Here is a 20,333-nt window from a genome sequence, read left to right as displayed (position 1 = left end):
GATATGAGCAAGGCTTTGAAGGTAGGATGTGGAAACGCCACTGGGCAGTGTGGGCAGCCCCAGTGACAACAGAGCTTCCCTAGGACCCAAGACTCGGGGAAAGGCAAAGGCTTCCAATCCAGGATGACGGTACCAGCACAGAGAAGAGATGCTCTCAGCTGGCAGCCCTCCCCTTCTCCCGGTCCCAGGGCCCTGGAGTCTGTCTTCCAGGACTCACAGCTCCTCCACGGGCATGGGATGCAGGTGGGCCCCTCACCCAGACCTGGCCAGTCAGCCTCAGTGACAGGGTCTGGACCGGGCACGTGACTCAAGACACCCAATCAGAGCCCACTCACCCCACTTGAGCAGCCGGACCCTCCCCTAACACAAACCAAGCAAGTCCGGTCTGTGCTGAAGGCAGTTTAAGCTGGGTTTTCTGTCACTTGCAACCAAAGAAGCCTGAGAACCAGCACTTGCTGCTCTTTTATTGTTGCTGTTTCAAAACCTTCTAGATTTTGGAGAAACAAAGCAGGGGAGAGAAACTCCACGGGGCTGCACGAGAGGAGGAAGACGCCAAGCCTGACTGGGAAGGTATCGGGGTCCTCAAGTCCAAGCGGAGACCCCCGATGGCAACTAAGGAACACCCACAGAGGAGCCCACGGTGTCCCCTCTGGGATGTGCAGCCGGAATCTGCCAAAGGAGCCCAAGCACAGAACAAGATTCAGGAAGCAGGGCAGATGAATGTGGGAAACTCCAGTTCGACAGCTGAGGCTGCAGAAAAGAAAGGACAGTGCCTGCCCACAGCCACAGGAAGTGGAAGCCGGGGTAAGAGAATCACCCTCTCCAAGAGAGAACCACCTTCTCCCCCGCCGCTCACATCAGAGAATAGAGGGACCACCCACAAACTACAAGATGCATCTCAAACTCGGCTGCCTGAATGGAAGGGGCTGGGGCTGGGGCTGGATGGGTATCCTCCGTGATGACGATGAGAGTCACAACCCTTGGACAAAAAAAGCACTTTTTTTGCTTACTAAAGGTGTTAGTAATCCTTTCAAAGGAAATCCATCCTCCTTCCAAAGGGAAATCTGGCCACCTTTGTTTCTTAAAACATGTAACTCTCACACCTCCCTGGCGGCTCAGGGGTTAAGAACGCGCCTGCCAATGCAGGAGACACAGGTTCGATCTCTGGTCCGGGAAGATCCCACGTGCTGTGAGGCAACTAAGCCCATGCACCGCAACTACTGAAGCCTGTACACTCTAGAGCCCAGCTCCGCAGCAAGAGAAGCCAGCACATCATACCTGGAGAGCAGCCCCACTCACCACAACCACAGAAAGCCCAACACGACCAAAAACCAAGAAGCCAACAAAATCTCCAAACAACAAACAGAAAAGAACATGGAACTCTCTTGGTCTGGCTTTCAGTTTTCCGTCTGATAGAAACAAGGGTTAGAAGAACTATTCCAATGTCCTCTAGTCTGTTTTTTAAGTCCAGCAGAGCAAGCACAATGGTAAATGGCAACCAACGTTGGGTTTCAATGTCGGGGACGTTAGGGAAGGGTAGGGACTGTGGCAAACTACAGACTGCAAGTCCTCTCTAAAGAAGGCAGTTGCTGTTCAGCTCCAGGCAAGTGTTTGCTTGTAGGCACGCAAGCTTAATGCGGACAGGTAAGAACTCAGAAATAAAGATCTTTATATGAAATTTCTTAATTTTTCAAGAAATGCTGGCAACCAATAAAAAAAAAATTTATACACTGCACAGGCCTGCGCTGGCCTGAGGACCCCCAGTTTGGAACTCATGGTGCTATAGACCCATGACTAATGAATGATAGAAAGACAGACACACACACACACACACACATCGTTTATGGCCACTGAAGTCAAAGGATCTGAAAATAAAGTTTCCCAAAGACACAGGAAACCTCTGGGCACACAGGATTCCTCCAGCTCATCTGGACACAACTTAAACCCTCCCTCTCTGTCCTCCAAGCATCTGAGATGTTGGACAAAAGCAGAACAATCCTGGGGTTCTGCTTTCAATTTCAAGTTCCACCTCAGCCACAAACTCAGTTGGTAAGCCTGAACCAACTAACTCACTGAACAGTTTTGTGCCTCAGTTTCCCCATCTGGAAATATGACACAATTGGCTGAGATAACGTCATGGTCTCTCCTAGCTCTGACAATTCTAGGATTCCAGGTGTCAGTGATTTCTCTGGGTTGGTAAAGACCACAAAGCCCTAAACCAAAGTTTCTTTAGCTCCCAGTTACTGAACTGGCAGCTTGAACAAAGACACATATGGTCTATAATTGTGAAAAGCTGAAATCTATGTAAATACTCAATATAAAAGGGATGGTTAAATGATAATAATAATTTTATTAGTATATCATTACATTATGTTATTATAACATACTATATTATTACATTGTGTTATTATAATATACTATATTTTTACATTATGTTATTATAATAATTATTATAACTATAGCTAATATATACCAAGCATTTACCATGTGCCAGGCATTGAAAAGACTCTGATGCTGGGAGCGATTGGGGGTAGGAGGAGACGGGGACAACAGAGAATGAGGTGGCTGGATGGCATCACCGACTCGATGGACATGAGTTTGAGTGAACTCCGGGAGTTGGTGATGGACAGGGAGGCCTGGCGTGATGTGGTTCACGGGGTTGCTAAGAGTCGGACACGACTGAGCGACTGAACTGAACTGAACTGAAGGCATTGCTTTGAGAGCATGACAGGTCCTAATTCATATAATTCCCCATCAGTCTAAGGGCTGGACACTAGTTTCAGAATGAAGCGTGCCCAGGTAAAGCAATTTGCCCACCATTACACAGTGGGTAAGTAACCAGGATTCTGAGGCAGGAAGGAAAAGCCCCTTCCAGGGCCCGAGAGTGGGCTCTTGTCTAACACTCAGAAATGAACTGTCCGAGGAGACACACGTGCTGATAAAGCAAGAGACTTTATTGGAAGGGGGTGCCCAGGAGGAGAGCAGCAGGGTAAGGGAGCCCAGGAGAACTGCTCTGCCACATAGCTCACAGTCTCGGGTTTTAAGGGAACGGGGTTCTTTTCTGGCTTGTCTCTGGCCGATCATCTTGTTCGGCCCATAGTCTGATTCAGGGTCCTTCCTGGTGGCACATGCATTGCTCAGCCAAGATGGAACCAACACAAAGGATTCTGGGAGGTTGGTCCTCTCCCTCCTCCCTCTTCTGACCCCTCCCGAATGCTCCCAGTCAGTTTTCAGCAGCAGCACCAAGTTCCTTATCGGGACCTCCTGTTGTGAGACAACTCAGGCAAGTGGGCCTGGCCAAGGTGGGCGGTTTCGGTCAACAGTTTCCTGACAAGTCGACTTGGACAGTGCGGACCCAGAGACCCATGTTTCACTACGAAGCCATCGAAAGCTTAGTGATGAACTGTGCTTAGTAGTGACACAGGAGCTGCAGGGAAAAGGCAAGAGAAAATATAACGTCATGTGTGTGGTGTGATCACACCTCAGCCGAAACAACACTCTTGTTATTTAACAAGCAGGAAATGTTCCGAAAGGTCATGGAAGGGTGAGATCTCTTTGCTTGTCTTCATTTTCCAAATGTTCTACAACGAGCAAAGTGAAAGCAAAAACGGCCCATGCGAAGAGGGGGTCCCCGGGAGCCAGCTCCACGCGCGCGTCCCCGGGAGCCAGCTCCACGTGCAGCACCTACTACTGTATTTACTCCACCAAATCCTCTCCCCTCAGCCACCAACCTGACGACCCAGATGTCTGCCTACCCTGTGACTGCTGAACGCCCAGTGTCAACACACCCAGGAGCACAGCAGACACTCAATAAAATGTGGGCAAGGGAGAAAAAGAGATCTCCCCATTTCACAGCCAAAGAAACTGAGGCCCAAGGTCACAGAGCTGCTAAGTGGTGGCCTGGGGACAAAAGTGGAAGAACTACATCTCAGCAGAGAGTTTCTACCACCCACACAAGAGGTAAAAGGCACACACAGTCAACATCGCCAGTGAAGTCAACTAAACACGATGCACGATCCAGGACTGGGTTCCGGAGGCGGGGAAGGAGGCGCGGGGAAGTATAAAGAACACTTCTGGAAAAACAGGTGAAATTTGAATACAGATTGTGGCGTGTATAATTTACCATCAATGTTACGTTTCCTGATTTTGTTCAGCGTATTGTGGTTATAGCAGAGAATGTCCCTGTTCTTAGGAGATTATTTAGGGGCATCATGTCTGCAATTATTCTCAAATGGATCAAAGTAATAAAAACTCTGTGTGTGTGTGTGTGTGTGTGTGTGTGCGCGCGTGTACATGCATGTGTGTGTAGGAGGTGGGAGCGGTGGGGAAGGGAAAGAAGACGGGAGAATTCTAAAACACACACACTGGTGAACCTAGGTCAAAGGTCTAAGCGGTGCTCTCTATTCTCTAAATGTCACATAAAAAGTTACCTAAAAATTCACTTTGAAAAAGTGAATTAAAATGTCCACAAATACAGCACGCTGGAGATTTACATCTAGACCTCTGAACATGTGCAGAAATGTGTGACATATATAGCCAGGAACATGCATAAAACATCATTTGACCATACTTGGTTCCATATGAGAGAGTCTGTAATAAAAGGACGTAAGAGAATGTGTTTTTGACACATACACGCCCACTGTATTTATGACCTTTTTGATCAGGGGGAAATAAGTCTTAAAAAACCACCCAGTTGGACTTCCCTGGTGGTACAGTGGATAAGAGTCTGCCTGACAATGCAGGGGCACGGGTTCGATCCCTTCTCCAGGAAGATTCCACACACTGCGGGGCACCTAAGCCCTCGAACCGCAACTCCTGAGCCTGCGTGCCACGAGCCCCTGTGTCTAGAGCCCACGATCCATGGCAAGAGAAGCCACTGAAACGAGAAGCCTGCACACTACAAGGAAGAGTGGCCCCTACTCACCGCCACTGGAGGAACCCTGCATGCAGCAACGAAGGCCCAGCAGACAAAAAAAAAAAAATTGTAATTTTTTTTTTAATTGATAAACTTTAAAAAAAAAAAACAAACCACCCAATCAACAGCCTGGTCTGCCATCAGCTGGCAGCTGGGACCACACTGAGCTCCCTCAGCCCTCCCAGTGCGGTAAGGGCAAGAGGCCAAGGACGCCAGTCTGCAGGCACTCCCCACGCTGAGGTCCAAGCTCCCCAAAGTCAAGGAACCAGAAGGCCTGGTGGCAGGACCCGGGAGAGCCTCCACCACACAGTAAACCGCATCCAATCCCTTTCGCTCACACTCACTCCCGAGACCCGCATTAACAGAGCACCCATTATGTGCTGGGCGCTGCAGGGCTGTCAGTGAACACAGCAGACCGGGGCCCTGACCTCGTATGACTTGTATCTTAGTGGTGGAGACAGACGCTAATCAAGTAAACAGACTATTTCAGGGAGTGACAGGTACCACGAAGAAAATGGGTGTGGTTGATACAGAGACCAGGACTCAAGGCTCCCTGAGGAAGTGACACTGGGGTTACACAGCTAAACGAGAGGGAAGGGCCCCTGCACGGCACAGTTAGAGGTGCTACAGGCAAGAGGAACAGCAAAACGAAAAGGCAGAGAAGGTGGAACCAGCCTAGCAAGTTCAAGAACAGAAAGCCGGAGGACGGATCCGGGACATAATGAATGCAGAGGGAGATGAAGCTGGCGTGGTGAGCAGAGTCCAGACCTCAGAGGCCGTGTAAGCCACAGCAAGGGGTCTGGATTCAATCAGCCTGCATTTCCTGCTCCCCTTTCCTCCAGCACAATGGGGACAGGAGAGGAAGGAGATCCAACGAAAAGGCAGGATGTTAGACCTAAACCCAACCCTGTCAATAACTGCATTAATGTATATGAGCTAAACAGTCTAATTAAAAGGCACAGACTGCCAGAACGGATTTTTTTAAAAAGCACATGACAAGGATCTGAGGAGGTGAGAGTCATCACAGCAAACAGCCAGAAAGAACATGGGGACCTCAGTCCTACGGCCGCAAGGAACTAAATTCACCCAAGAAGCTAAACAGAGGTCCCCAAGATTCACACAAGACGCTAGTCCAGCCAAACCATGACCGCAGCTGTGTGAGACCTGGAGGAGAAAACCCAGTTACCTAGTGCCCAGAATTCTGACCACAGAAACTGCACGGTGGTCATCAATAGGGCTGCTTCAGAACACTAACTGCGAGGTAGTTTGTTACACAGCGATAGACCACGGATACACCCTCTCTTGCGATCTCGGGCAAGCGGGCTCACATTTCTGCGCCTCAGTTTCTTCATCTGCACAACTGTGAGGATGCAAAGAAAGCAGAACGTACAACAGCCTCCCCCAGAAAGTGGAAAATGGCTTATTCTGTGTCCACTCAAGTCCGTGGAGAGACTTCAGAGTGGGAGAACAGGAGGGCCTTCATGCGTTTTTGAGAAGATGACCATTTTTTTTTCTATCTTTGGGTGGGTTCTTTGGGGAAGAGATGAATAATCTCTTCTAGCTCCAAATGCCAGTCATCCCAGAGATGTCCTTGCTCCCAACTGCCTTCAGAGACAGGAGTACAGACACCGGGAGTCCGGGGCAAGGGGCCACCTGGCCAAAATGAATTCAGTTGCTTATTTCAAGCCCCAAGAATGATCTGAGGCATGTTTTTCAAGACAAGACCCCATAACTGTTCTTAAACAAAATGAAGGGAAATACTGAGATTCTAAAACATAGTAATAATTTTAATAAAATAACTACCACCATTGACTGGAGCCTGGCCATATGCCAACACTGAACAAAGTGTCCCAACCCATTTTACAGATGAGGAAACTGAGGTCCAGAGAGGGGAAACTCCTTGCCAAGGATCGCAGAGTCACTGAGGGGCAGAGACACAATTCAGACCCAGGCTGGGCCAGACCCCGGGGCACAAAAGTCCACACAAAAATACTGAGCATTTATATAAATCAAGACCATCACATTATTTTAAAAATATGGGAACTCCCTGGTAGTCCAATGATTAGGACTACACAGTTTCACCACCAAGGATGTGGGTTCAGTCCCACGTAGTGCAGTCAAAAAATAAATAAATGTGTATGTATGTACAGAGATGTTTTCTTTTCTTCACTTGACAGATATTTAATGAGCACCTACTAAGTGCCAGGCACCGTTTATGGTGCTGGAGAAAGAGCGTGAATAAAGGACCACCCAGGGAAAAGGAGACAGGAAGCAGGAAGTGGGGGCAGAGTACAATCTCAAACAGGAAGTGGGGGGTTAGGCAGAAAAGCCCTTCCGAAGACCATGAGGTGTAAGCAGAGGCCTGAAGGAGTGAGCCATGGGGGTCCTGGAGGAAGTGCACTCCAGACAGAACAAATGGGAAGACCCTGATGCAGGAGCGCGCCTGGGGCCCTGAGAAAGGGCCCCGTGTGGCTGGAGGGGAGCAAGGGAGGGCAACGGGACACTCCGGAATTAGATGGCAGCGATGATTGCACAACTCTGTGAATAGACCCCAAACCACTGACCTGTCCTCTTGAGAGGATAGAATGTATGGTGTGTGAATCATATCTCAATGCTAAAAAAACCATATGAAAAAGCAGATGACTCGGAGACGGAGGGCAGAAGAGACAGGGCAAGTGATACAGGACCTCCTGGGCCACCCTGAGGCTTTGACTGGCTTTGACTGAGGGCGCTGGCAGCCACGGCAGGGCTTTGAACGGGGCGGCAGCACGACCTGACAAGTCTAAGTAGGCTCCTCGGGCTGTGCGTGGAGAGCAGACCACGGGAGGCGAGGATGAGAGCCGCGGAGGCAGTGGCCAGCTCCCCATGGTGGGGCCTCGGGCGAGTTACCCTCAATGACTCCATTTTCCTTATCTGTGAGGTGGGTATGAAAAAGACACGCAAGCTGACACCAGGTTAAGTGCTGTCGTGATGGCTGTGAGTGGAGGGTGGAGTCAGAGGTGCCACCAAACAGTTTTTAATCATGCAAATCAGTTTCCTGAACAGAAAACATGGGGTGCCCCTCCCTCCAGGGAAGCAGGGACCTGTCTCACCTCAACAGCCCTCCCAATGCAGCCTGTCCACTCCCAGGCCACCAAGAGGGGCCCAAACTCCTCTCCATGTGTGGTCAGCTCACAGCACCCACCCAGACAGAGGACAGAAATCACCCAGGTCACTAGACAGCCGGGGCACAGACAGGGGGCATCTGCCCATGGGAGGGGAAGATGTGGTCCTCCCTCCTGGCTGGGTGCCTAGGCAGGAAGCAGGAGGTGTTTGCTGGACCTTGGGAAGGGCGCCGTGCAGTCCTGAGTTTCAGGTCATCAGTCGGACCTTGCCACACCCCAGGGCCTCCTCATCCCGCTAAGACTCAAGCCCAAACGGCTCACCGTGCACGTGAGGTTCACGCCACCAGAAGCCCTGCTGCCCACGCCAACCTCGCCTCCTCTTCAGCAAACTGACTCGGGCCCTGCCTCAGGGCCTTTGCACATGCTGTGCCCACCACCTGGTGCACGCTTCTCTCAGCTCCTTCCTCGGCGGCTCCTTCTCGGCCACCTCTTCAGAGAGGCCTCCCTTGACTACCTCATCTCAACAGGTGACACCACCTCCGTCTCCAGTGAACCTCCACGCTCCTCTCTCCTCGGTGCACCCACTCCAAACTCTATGCTGCTGCTGAGTCGCTTCAGTCATGTCCGACTCTGTGCGACCCCACAGAGGGCAGCCCACCAGGCTCCTCTGTCCCTGGGATTCTCCAGGCAAGAACACTGGAGTGGGTTGCCACTGCCTTCTCCCCAAACTGTGTGGACTTGAGCAATTTCCTCAGCCTCTCTGGGCCTTGATTTCCCCAGGAGCCAAATAGATATCATGACAGTCTCTACTCCAAAGGGTTGCTGCAAGGGCTCAAAGAGATAATTCATATAGTACCTGGCACCCAGCAGGACCTCAATGGATTATCTTATCATTATTACACCTCTCGTCACTTTCTCAAGCGATCTCTTTTTGTACTGTGTGAAGATTCCACGAGGGCAAGAACCTTGCCCACCTTGGACTGGCCATGTGCCAACATCTAGCGCATATGTCTGACACTTAGTAGGCGCTTAACATCTGTTTGTTTAAGAAGTGAATTTGTGAATGAAAGCATTGACTGCCTACACCCCACGATGACCCTGGCCTCACTCCTCCTGGGAGCAGCTTCTTGCAGAAGCTACCCACCCTCCCCAGCAACTGGCCACCTGCCTCTACCAACCTTCAGTGGCCCTAGGCCAGCCAGCCTGAAATAGCCCCACCTCTCCTGGCCCAGAACCAAGGGATCAGTTGCCAGTTCCACCCTGGGGAAGGAACCGGGCGGGTAAACACAGATTGTATGTCTGACCACACGACAGAAGAGGGACGGACAGGCAGATTCCCTTCTGGCCCTCAAAGAGTCGAGAAAATAAAAATAAACCTAAAAATCCAGACTCGTCTGGGAGTCTGGAGGGCTTCCCTCCTTCCTCGGGGCTTCCTTCTGTAGCACGTACTTCAGGGAGACTGATCTTGCCCCGGACCCAGCTGTACCAGGTGTGTGAGTGACTACACTCGATCCTTGCAGCCACCCTTGGGGGACTACAACCATCTTACAGATGAGGAAACCAGGGCTCACAGAAGCAAAACGACTCATCCAAGGTCACACGGGGGCAGAGCTGCGTTTCACACACAGGCTGTTTGTCTCCAGAGTCTGTGCCCTTAACTGTGAACCCAAGACACACTGCAGAGTGAAAAATACAAATCGTACCACACCATTTATGTAAACACATACACATTCAAACACACACACACACACACATATCAACACTACACATGTAATTGCCTGCAAATGGGCCAAAAGCAGAGCTGGTGTTCAAAGGAGGTTTCAGCCAGTGATTCCCTGCCAGGGGCTATTTTGCCCCCAGGGAACACATGACAATGTTTGGACACACTTCTGATCTCCCCAACAGGGGGAAGGGGACACTACTGGAATCTAGTAGGTGGCGGCCGAGGATGCTTCTGAAATCCTGCAATACATAGGACATCCCCACAAACAAAGAATAATCCTGCCCAATGTGTCAATAATGCCAAAGGCTGAAAGATGAAGGGATTCACCCCAAATCAGTTACTAGGGCTGGAAACGCCCCTTGTAGAAACTGTTTAAGGGGGACAGTTGATCTGGACTAAAACACAAGTCCCCAGAGAAGGGCCCCAAGCCTTCTCTCCCCAGAACTCTCAGGATGGAACCCCGACCAGCAGCAGTCACCACCCTTGACCAGGGCTCACCTCTCTCTGGGGGATGCAACTTCTACAGGGGGTCCCTCTGGGGGCCTCACCTGCAAAACAAGAAGATTCAGACCCTCCCTCCACCCCTGGCTTGCTCCCAAGTTCTATGTCTCCTAAATTCTGGGGCAGGAACCAGCTCTGACCTCCCCTGGTGCCTTCGAAACAAAGCCAGAGGGACAGCAAACTCTGGTTACCCACTTTCCACTAGGGTTCCAGCCAGAGAACCATGTCTGTTGGAGAAGAGAAAGCACAAAACTCTGGGAGGTGAAGTTCCACAGCGAGGCACGGCCTACTTCAAAGACTCAACTTTCACAAAAGCTTTAAGAGAGGGCCGGTTGTAAAGCAGAGAGGATGTGGGTTTCTTAACCTGAGGGTGCGGCCCTGAGTCCAACAGCTCTTCTGCTCACTGGCCTGATAAAAGGGCCACTCTCGAAGAAAGTGGTGCCCTTGAAGCCTCCAAAAGCCAGGGACACTAACCCCCTCCATCTCTTCTTAAAGTGACAGAGCAACAGTTACACGAGCAAACACTGGAATAATAGTGAGCGGATGTCTGGGATGTTTATTTGAAGAACACGCTCATTCAAATGCATGAGTTCGAGCATCCCTGTTGACTCATCTTTCTCAGAAGGACAAGGACCACGTTTGCCCCACTGGCGGCTGCATCCTTGTGGCCTGGAACACGGACTGGAATGCACAGCAGATGCTCCCTCTACCTCTGAAAAAAGCAGTCTAATTTCTTTATGGCTTTACCTGTATGTAGCTGTGTCTGCCATACACAAAAGAGGGGCCCCACCTAACTCCTGCTGATGCTAAGGTTTTTATCATCACAAACTTTTCACTGCCTTCCTGATGACGTTCACCCAATACAAAGTGGTCCTGGGTCCCTCGCATCCTAAAGCTCAGATCATTCAGATCACTGGGCTTAATTCTTGCCCACTTGGGCAGCACAGAGGTCTCACAAGGGCAGGAATGTGGGTCGTGAGCACAGCACCCTGCTGGGGCAGGTCAGGGTAGTGTTAAAGAACGTGGACTGTGCACTCAGACTTCCTGGGTTTGAATCCTAGTTCCGTCAAACTGTGTGACCCTGGGAAACTGACTTGACCTCTCTGTGCTTTTGTTTCATTTGTAGAACACGAAGCACAATAACACCTGTAACTTTGGAGCTGATACACAGAGCATGCTTTTCCCGGGGCTTACAAACATCTAGCACTACGTGCGTCTTAGCAAAATTATTATTACTATTGCTGTGCATTCAACTAATAATCAGGCTGAAAGTACAATCATTCCTTCTGTTGGCGAGTTGTAAAAAATATATTCTCATACATATGCCTAATTTTACATGGAAAGGGCATTTCAAATAGCATTTCTTAGAACCTTTTTTCCCTTTTTTTATCTCTCTGCTTGCCTTACTTCACAAGATACACATCTATCCATCCTTTTCTCCCAATTTCTGTCACGTCATACATACAATGAATATCATATTATGGTTATTACTTATATTCCCAAGGCGGAACTTCTGAGCAGCCTCCTTTGCACAACACAACCTTGTGAAACCCCCCCCACGTCACTGGGCAGGTCGTTCTGTGACTGCAGAATTTAAAAGGCACCCCCCGCCCCCACTCCCCAGCATCGCTCCCTAGTGTCAGACTAAGAGTTCAAAAATCTTTAAAAAAAAAAAAATAGTGACAACACAAAACCACAGTTTCTTGTTTTGGCAACCAGAGCTCCAATGAGAAGAAAAGTTTTCGTCTCCTACCCCCAAAAAGCAGAACCACAGAAAGCATTCTGGGAGTTCTCTGCCTACTGTTCCTCAGTGACCCCGGCCCAGCCAGTTCAGGAAGACCCTCTGGGTGTCTGAGAGTGACCCATCTTTGTCCTGTCCTGGTATTCAAATCCTGGCTTTACTCCACACTGCCTGTAGGTGGCCCAGGGCAGGTCACCAGCCTGCTCTGTGCCTCAGTTTCCCCATCTGTATAATGGGCACAGTATAGCAGCTACTGCATCATGGAGGAATGGGGAGCCCTTTCTCTCATCAGAGAGCCAAGGGGAGCCCTTCAGGGGTCTGCTGACCACCCCCGACACAGGAGTCTGTCTGCCCATCCACCCAGGCTGGATGACACATCCTTCAGGGAACCCAGTGGCAGCTGTCCCCAAAGGCAGCCTCCCTGACTTGTAGGTGGAGACCCCAAACCAATCTAAACATGAGGCGAATTGGGTTCAAGGATCACCCAGCCTCTCTTAAAGGGGGAAGAGTTTGAGCCCCAAGAAGACCAACTCTTCTGCCCCCCAATGCTGCGCATACCCTCAAAAAGCTACCAGAGCATTCTGGGCACCTACTGTGTGCCTGGTACAGTGGTAACAGTGATAACCTCAGGCTCACTGGAAATGCAAACTTTCCTCTATGATGCAGCAGCTGCTATACTGTGCCCATTTTGCAGATGGGGAAACTGAGACACGGAGCAGGCTGGTGACCTGCCCACGGCCACCTACAGGCAGCGTGGAGTAAAGCCAGGGTGTGAACACCAGCAGCCTGGCTCCAGAGCCCCACCCTCCTCCAGAGGAGGAAGCCAGCAGCCTGGCATTTCCATCCTTCTAAGCTGTGCCCGTTCTGCGGAAGAGACAGGAGTCACAGAGGGGAAGTAACCAGAGGAAGCCCAGGCAGAGGGAAAGAGTCACACAGACCTGGGTTCAAATCCCAGTTCTGCCACCTCCATAAGTCAGGAGCCAAGCCCTTTATAAGCCAGAGGCAGTCTGTGAAGTGGCTGCAAACATGAGTTCCAGGGTAGGCAGCTGTCTACATGAACCAGACAGCTCACTTAAACTATCTTTGCCTCAGCTTCCTCATCTGCCAACGGGGACAAGGCAGCACTCCCTTCACAGGGGTGCGGGAAAGATCAAACGAATGGATAGAAGGGTAACCGATGAATCAGTGTCAGCCCCTACATAGTAATGCAGGCAGTAAAGTCATTGTCATCACCATTATTAACACAGCCCAAGAGTATACACAGTGCACCGAACACAGTCAGGGCTTCTAAAGGTTGAGATCCAAGGTTCTCAAAACCCGAGGCATCTTCTCCTGCCACCTCTAGGGGGTCCTCCAAGAGAGATCCAACATCAATACGAGAGGGCTGTCCTTCCCTTCCCATGACTCTTCAATAAACACACAGAGAATATGGCACCAAAGTCATCAGGCCCCACTGGAGATAAGGGAGGAAGTGCAATCCAGCTCCTGAAGGAGGGAAGGAAAGATGGGGAGATTCTGGAGGAACCTGAGAGACCTCAAACCCAGAACCAAACAAAACCACTAGTTCTGGAATGTAGATGGTCAAAAGGAAATTCACCCAGAGTTCCTGTCCTCCTTTCAGTAATGACTCAGATCTCACTTCCTCCAGGCAGCCCTCCCTGACTACTGCTTGCTGGCTACTAGAATCCTACAATCCTAATCACCTGTAATCTTTAAGTACCATATAACAATTATTAAAATAACTCATATTTAGAATTGCCTTACAACCTGCTAGGCACTGTTCTAAGTGCTTTATATATATTAATATAATTCACTTATCCTCTTCAAAACCCTATAACATGTACTATCATTCTCCATTTACAGATGAGGAACGTGAGGCTTAGAAAGGTCAAGCCACTTGCCTAAGGTCACAGAGCCCAAGGACCTGACCCCCAGCAGTCTGGCTCCAAAGCTCAACCTCACACTTGGATTTCTGGAAACACTCATATATTGCCACCCTTGGCTAGAACATGCCTTCCTCTAGCACAGGAACTTTAGACCTGGTTTTTCTGCATTTCCCATAATGCTCAGTCTTTTCTACTGAGGCTTCATTTCTACTGGCAAAGGGACCTTAAAACAAGGGATTCAAGGAGGCCAGGGCAGCCCTGCGAGACCTGCCTCTGCCACATGGAATTAAAAGCAAGGAAGGATTACCCAATATTTCTTCCAAGCAGGAACAGTCCCTCAGTAAGTATCACATAAAGGCTGGGAGCAGGGAGTTGGAAGACAAGAGAGATTCACAACCTGCAGGCTGCCAGCCTGGCTGCCATGGAAAGCCTTGGTAATTAGCAGTTTGTGAAGCTCCAAGCCCTGGGTTTTCAAAACTGAAAGACCTTGGGTTGTTTAGGGACCCTTTCTGATAAAGCAAAACAAGAGAGGTCTCCTGCAGCTCACAACTGAGGTACGGCTGTCAAGTTACACAATCAGTCCGTTTGCTGGCACAGGCTTGGAGACACCCAAAAGGACAAGGCAGAAAGAAAGCCTGGCTTCCCGCACCCCCCACCCCGACACCGCCCTGCCTCTACAAGCAGACAAACTGAGGCCCGGACAGGTGCAAGAGTGATCCAAGATGTCAAAGTCAGAACCAGCTCACCTCAAAACAGACAGGACAGTCCAAAAGAAAGAAAAAGGATGAATTCAGCAGATTCAAAGTGTCAAGGAGATGATATGGAAGTGTAGAAGTCTTTTATCTTTTTCCTGTTCTTTTTTAATAAGAATGGTTGATTCTAATCAATTTCCATTATTTCAGCTTCCTCGGACTCTACACGTGGACAATTTAAAACCACAATGAACCCAAACACCATCTCCTATCTCTTCCGAAAGGCACCACACCATCCAGCGCAAGGATGTGGGAGTACGAGGTATCTTTTCTTCCCCATTAATGTAAAAACTGGCTTGTCTTTGCTTTTTCCCTTCCAGACCAAGAGGCAGGGAGTGGCTCAGAAGGAGAAGTGAGGAGTTCCCTGGAAGCTGACATTGCTCAGAAACACCAGGGCTGCCTACATCTTTAATTCACAAACTGCCAGCTTCACACTGAGCAGATTCTTTTTTTTTTTTTTTCTTTTTTTCTGTGAGAGAGGGAGGGATGGGAAAGAAATGCCAATCCTGCTTCATTCTCACAGGCTTTTCTAGAAGGGTCCTTTAGCCAAAAGGTTTTCAGTGCCTCTGCACAACTCTCCACCACCACCCCCTCAACACACACAGAGACACACACACACACCTCCTTTCACAGAGAGACGGCTCCATCCTCCTGGAGTTAAAACTCAGACCTCACACAGCCTCGGCTGCACCCCTAAGCCACAGGGGATCCCAGAGGATGCCAGAGCCTCCCTCTTTCCCCGGGAGACTGGGAACTGCAGGGCCTGGCTCTGGGGTTTCTGAAGGAACCACCAACTGCCCCCACTGCCCCCCAGCCCTTCCTGCACCAGGATTAAAAGACTTCCTAGAGCAGAGAAGGGAGTAAATGAGGTCCCAGCAGGAGGCTGGGAGATTAAAGCCCTGCCAGTCTCCTAACTTCCAGCCAGGCTGCCTCAGACCCACCCCCTCCACCCCCAGTCACTGTTCTCACTTCCTAGGACGGTAGGGAAGTGGCCCCTTCCTCCCTCTCACAGACAAAAAAAAAGAAGAAGAAAGAGAAGAAACACCACCAAAAAAAAAGAAATACAGCACAGAACAGGGGCTTGGAGCACTGCCGGAGACTGCCCCGGTTCAAAATTCGGTATCCCCAACAGCTGTCTGATTCTGGGCAAGTTACTCAGACCCTCTGGAGATAAATTCTCCCATCTGAAAAATGAGGGAGGTATTCGTCCCTACTTCGTGGGCCACTTGGGAAGGTCCAGCCTTCTCAGGACACACGTAGGCGCCTGGCACATAATAAGCGCTCAGTTATTTTACAGAATCTGATGCCAGTGGTTTGGCAACTTGAGGTGGGGGGTGAGGGGGATGGGATGGAACTGGCGAGCCGTAAGTTCGAAACCCACTGTCCCCCAGCCCCAGCAACTGTGTGTGCGTGGGAAAGAGGGGTCCTACCCCGGGGGGGGCGGTTTGACGACCTCTGTTCCTACTCCGGGCTTTGGGTTTTACCCAACTGTGCGGGGCGCGCAGGGATGCTGGGCTCGAGGATTTCCAGGGTCCGTCCTAGATGAGTAGTCCGTGGTGCATTAGGTGGCAAAGAAATCCCCGGGGCGCGGTGGGGGGGGGGGGGCGCAAAAACGCAGGAGCCCGAGCTCTCGGCGCCTGGGTCCCAGAGACTGCCTCACGGATTTAACTAATTTAAAAACTATTTGAAACGGGCGGGGGATAGAAAAAGGCAAAAGGGCAGCGAATGGGGCGGGGGGGCGGTGCACGGAGTGCAGGAGACCCTGGGTTGGGGCTGCACCGCGGGCCAGCAAGAGAGGCGACAGCCCAGCTCCGGAGCAGCCCGATCACCCCAACCGCTCTGCGCGCCCCGCGGGATGCCTCTGAGGCGATCCTCGCGACCCCCTCCCCGGGGACCGTGGCCACAGGTTGTGGGGGCCCACGCCGGAGCACCCCACCACCCCCGAGCTCCGCGGCGGGGCTGGAGGCCGGAGCGGAGACTGTCCCCGCGCTCCCCCGGGGGCGACACTCACCGACTGCAAGAAGCGCAAGGTGCCCACGTAGTCCCTCTCGGTGCCCAAGATCTCGTTAAGGACACAGAGGCGGAGGCGCAGCTGGCGCTCCGACTCCCGGGCGGCTGCACAGGGGCCGGAGTTGGGCGCAGCGGCGCCGTGAGCCAGGGGGTCCGGCGGGGCACTGTCCCCAGCCCCGTCGCCACCGGGATCGCGGCCGCCGGACACCTCCATCCTAGCGCGGCCGCGCGGCACCAGCTCCTTCCCCCGGCGCGGAGGTCGCGCAGAGCGGCGACTCAGGCGTCCAGGCGCCCCATCCCGGACGGGGCGCGCCGGCGGGCCGGGCTCAGCGGCGGGCCCGGCGCATGGCGCGGCGGGCGGGCGGGCCTGGGGGCGGGCGGCCGGGGCCGGGGGCGGAGGCAGCGCGCGGAGGCCGGACTAGGGGCGGGAGGGGGCCGGCCCTCGGGGCTCCGGGACGGCGGGCCCCGCCGCCCAGGGAGCGTCGGCCAAGTGCCACGCCGCGCCGCGGCCGCACAGGCGCTCCGCGCGCGCCCCGGTCCCCCTGCAGGCGCGGCGCGGCTACGTCGGAAGCTCGGCTCGCTGCGAGCCGGACGACCGGGCTTCTCGGGCGAGAGTCTTCCGCTCGGGGCCCCGCGGAGCCTTGAGGCGCCGAAGCAACGCGGCCGGCTCCCCAGCTCCGCGCCGGACGCGTGGCGCCCGGCTCCCCGCCCGCCGCGGGCTACGCCACTCCCACCCCGACACACGCGACCCCCGCCGCGCGCAGCAGGCGCGCGCAGGGCAGGCCGCCGCTCCCGCTGAGTCAACACCCGACTGGGGAGGCTGGCGGCGGGGCCGCTCGGGAGCAAGCCCGCCTCGCCTCGCCTCGCCGCGCGCACCCCTAGCGGCCCCCGAAGGCGGCCAAGCTTGCCCGCTGCCTTTGGGGCGCCCAGCTGGGTGCCCTCGGGCGCTCCCACGACCTTGGGAAGGAAGACGCGCGGCTCGGCTCTCCCCTCTCTCTTACCCCTCTTCTCTCTTTCCCCTTCTTTTTCTTTTTCCTGCCTTTTCTTTTTCTCTTTCTTTATAACCTCTGTGCCCTACCCCGACCCCCAGAGATGAGCCTGCCCTTTCCAACCTTTCCCAGAGGAAATTATTATCTACTCTCGAGGCACTAATCAAGTGACAGCTGCTCTCTGCCCAAGCGCCCCCACAACTCCTCCGCGCCCCCCACCCCCCAATAATGCCTTGGGAAACCCTGCTGCTCTGTGTGACTTTGATCGGCAGCGAAGTGCTCGACGAATGTCCTCACCTGCCTCACAGGAAGATGCGAAGGGAAGATCACCCTGGGGGCTGTTCAGGTTAAAATCCCAGCTCCCACCCTTGCTAGTTTCTTTGGGTGGCCTTGCCCTGGTTTCCTTGCCTCAAGAGCCTCAGTGTTCTCATCTGGACAATGGGAATGACCGTGGTACCTAGCTCATGGGGTTCTATACAAGGTTATGTGTTAATCCATAGGGGCTACTTGGAACAATGCCCCGCAGATGAAAGTTCTCTGTTAATGTTTCTTGATTAACACTGTAGGTATGAACAGACCTCTTAGCCCGGCCCCACTCTCCGAACTGTCCTTATAGTTCCTGACCTGCCCCTCTTCTGGGGCCAGAGATTGTCTTGTCTGGGTGTAGATTGGCTGATTCAAGTATCAATAATATCCCCCTGTAGGCTGTAATTTTCCTTTACAGTGTTTCAAACACCCAGGATTATTCTCCCAGTGGCCTCTGGGTAAATACTACAGGTGCCTAAGGACACAAGGAGAAAGTAAGGTGGCTTCTGCCCTCTCTGAGCTGTTTCTTTTTGATCTTGGACAAGGTGACATTTAATCTGGGCCTTGAGTGAGTTAAGTTCCCCTGGACACAGAGTTAAGGGTATGAGGTAGATGAGCCTGCCAGGTCTGGGAAATGGAGTCAGTTGTGTCCAAAAGGTGACCAGCTCCCTTGGAAAGAGGTCTCTGGGGTAACTGCTGTGTGACCTTCAGGTGGTCACAGCACCTCTCTGATCCTCAATTGCCTTGTCTTTAATCCTTCGACCCCCAAGGAGAGAGCATAGTAGAAACACCCTGGCTTTGGAATGAAACTGACTTGCATTGGTTTCCCAGCTCCAGATCTAACTGACTAGGTGACCTTGGTCAAGACATTTCACCTCTCTGAACCTCAGTTGTCTATTCTGTAAAATGGGAGTCATTGTAAGAAAAAGAAGAAAAACACACATGGAAAGCCATGTTTTCTCAACCTCAGAAAAGTGACATTTGGGGCCAGATAAATCCAACAAAGGTCCATCTAGTCAAGGCTATGGTTTTTCCTGTGGTCATATATGGATGTGAGAGTTGGACTGTGAAGAAAGCTGATCGCCAAATAATCGATGCTTTTGAACTGTGGTGCTGGAGAAGACTCTTGAGAGTCCCTTGGACTACAAGGAGATCCAACCAGTCCATTCTAGAGGAGATCAATCCTGGGTGTTTATTGGAAGGACTGATGCTAAAACTGAAACTCCAATACTTTGGCCACCTTATGTGACAAGTTGACTCACTGGAAAAGACTCTGATGCTGGGAGGGATTGGGGGCGGGAGGAGACGGGGACGACAGAGAATGAGATGGCTGGATGGCATCACCAGCTCGATGGACATGAGTTTGAGTGAACTCCGGGAGTTGGTGATGGACAGGGAGGCCTGGCGTGCTGTGATTCATGGGGTCGCAGAGAGTCGGACACAACTGAGTGACTGAACTGAACTGAATTCTTCATTGTAGGGAACCATCCCATACGTTGTAGGGCATGCATGTACCCACCACTTGCCAGCAGCACTCCCTCCTCAGTGACAACCAGAAATGTCTCCAGACATTGCCACATGTCCCTAACAAGCAGGGACAAAGTTGCTCCCCATTGAGAACCACTAACTCAAAGTACCTGATACAGATAGCTAACATACAGTAGGTGTTCAACATATGTTAGTCCCCTTCCCAGCTTTGACCAAGGAAGATCAACTTCAGCTCCAGGGATAGTTTCACACATGCGTGCACACACAGATCCCATGCTTCACCCAAGAATTAGCCCGTACTGCCCAAAAGACCATCCAAACATTTCTGCCTTTGTGCATGGGGCCCAGCTCATTATAGTCTTATACTCCCTCGGGTTCCTCTGGGATGTTTCTCCTCCACCATCCCATCCCCTAGTGAGATAATACGACTCAACAGATTAATTAAGCTCTCTGTGCCCCGTTTTCATCATCTGTGCCCTGAGGATCGTAATCGTACCAAAGTCGTAAGGTTGTTACAAAGATTCCTGAGTTAATACATAGGAAGTGCTAAGAGCAGATAGTAAGCACTCCAGTGAAGTGAAGTGAAAGTCGCTCAGTAATATCTGACTCTTTGTGACCCCGTGGACTATACAGTCCATGAAATCCTCCAGGCCAGAAAACTGGAGTAGGTAGCCTTTCCCTTCCCCAGGGGATCTTCCCAACCCAGGGATCAAACCCAGGTCTCCCACATTGCAGGCAGATTCTTTACCAGCTGAGCCACAAGGGAAGCCCAAGAATACTGGAGTTGGTAGCCTATCCCTTCCCCAGAGGATCTTCCTGACCCAGGAATCGAACCAGGGTCTCCTGCATTGCAGGCAGGTTCTTTACCATCTGACCTACCAGGGAAGCGCTCCAGAAGTGAAGGCTTTTATTTATTCA

The 20,333-nt window shown here is 51.9% G+C and overlaps 1 protein-coding gene across 1 annotated transcript in view; it reads right to left on the bottom strand.

Moving 5' to 3' along the window:
* Window positions 1–16,993, bottom strand: part of PREX1 (phosphatidylinositol-3,4,5-trisphosphate dependent Rac exchange factor 1) — a 181,275-nt gene extending 164,282 nt beyond the window's left edge. Inside the window, exon 1 of the mRNA XM_055438670.2 lies at window positions 16,634–16,993. Coding sequence (XP_055294645.2) covers window positions 16,634–16,846 — 213 coding nt within the window. The 5' untranslated portion in view covers window positions 16,847–16,993. The remainder of the gene's footprint in view (window positions 1–16,633) is intronic.
* Between the last annotated feature and the right edge of the window lie 3,340 nt (window positions 16,994–20,333).

The sequence above is a fragment of the Moschus berezovskii genome, chromosome 15 (assembly GCF_049115385.1).
Source record: "Moschus berezovskii isolate FMDL1 chromosome 15, NW_MosBer_1.0, whole genome shotgun sequence".
NCBI classification, from domain to species: domain Eukaryota; kingdom Metazoa; phylum Chordata; class Mammalia; order Artiodactyla; family Moschidae; genus Moschus; species Moschus berezovskii.
The sequence above is the reverse complement of the archived record's forward strand: the minus strand, read 5'-3'. Positions and strand labels throughout refer to the sequence as shown.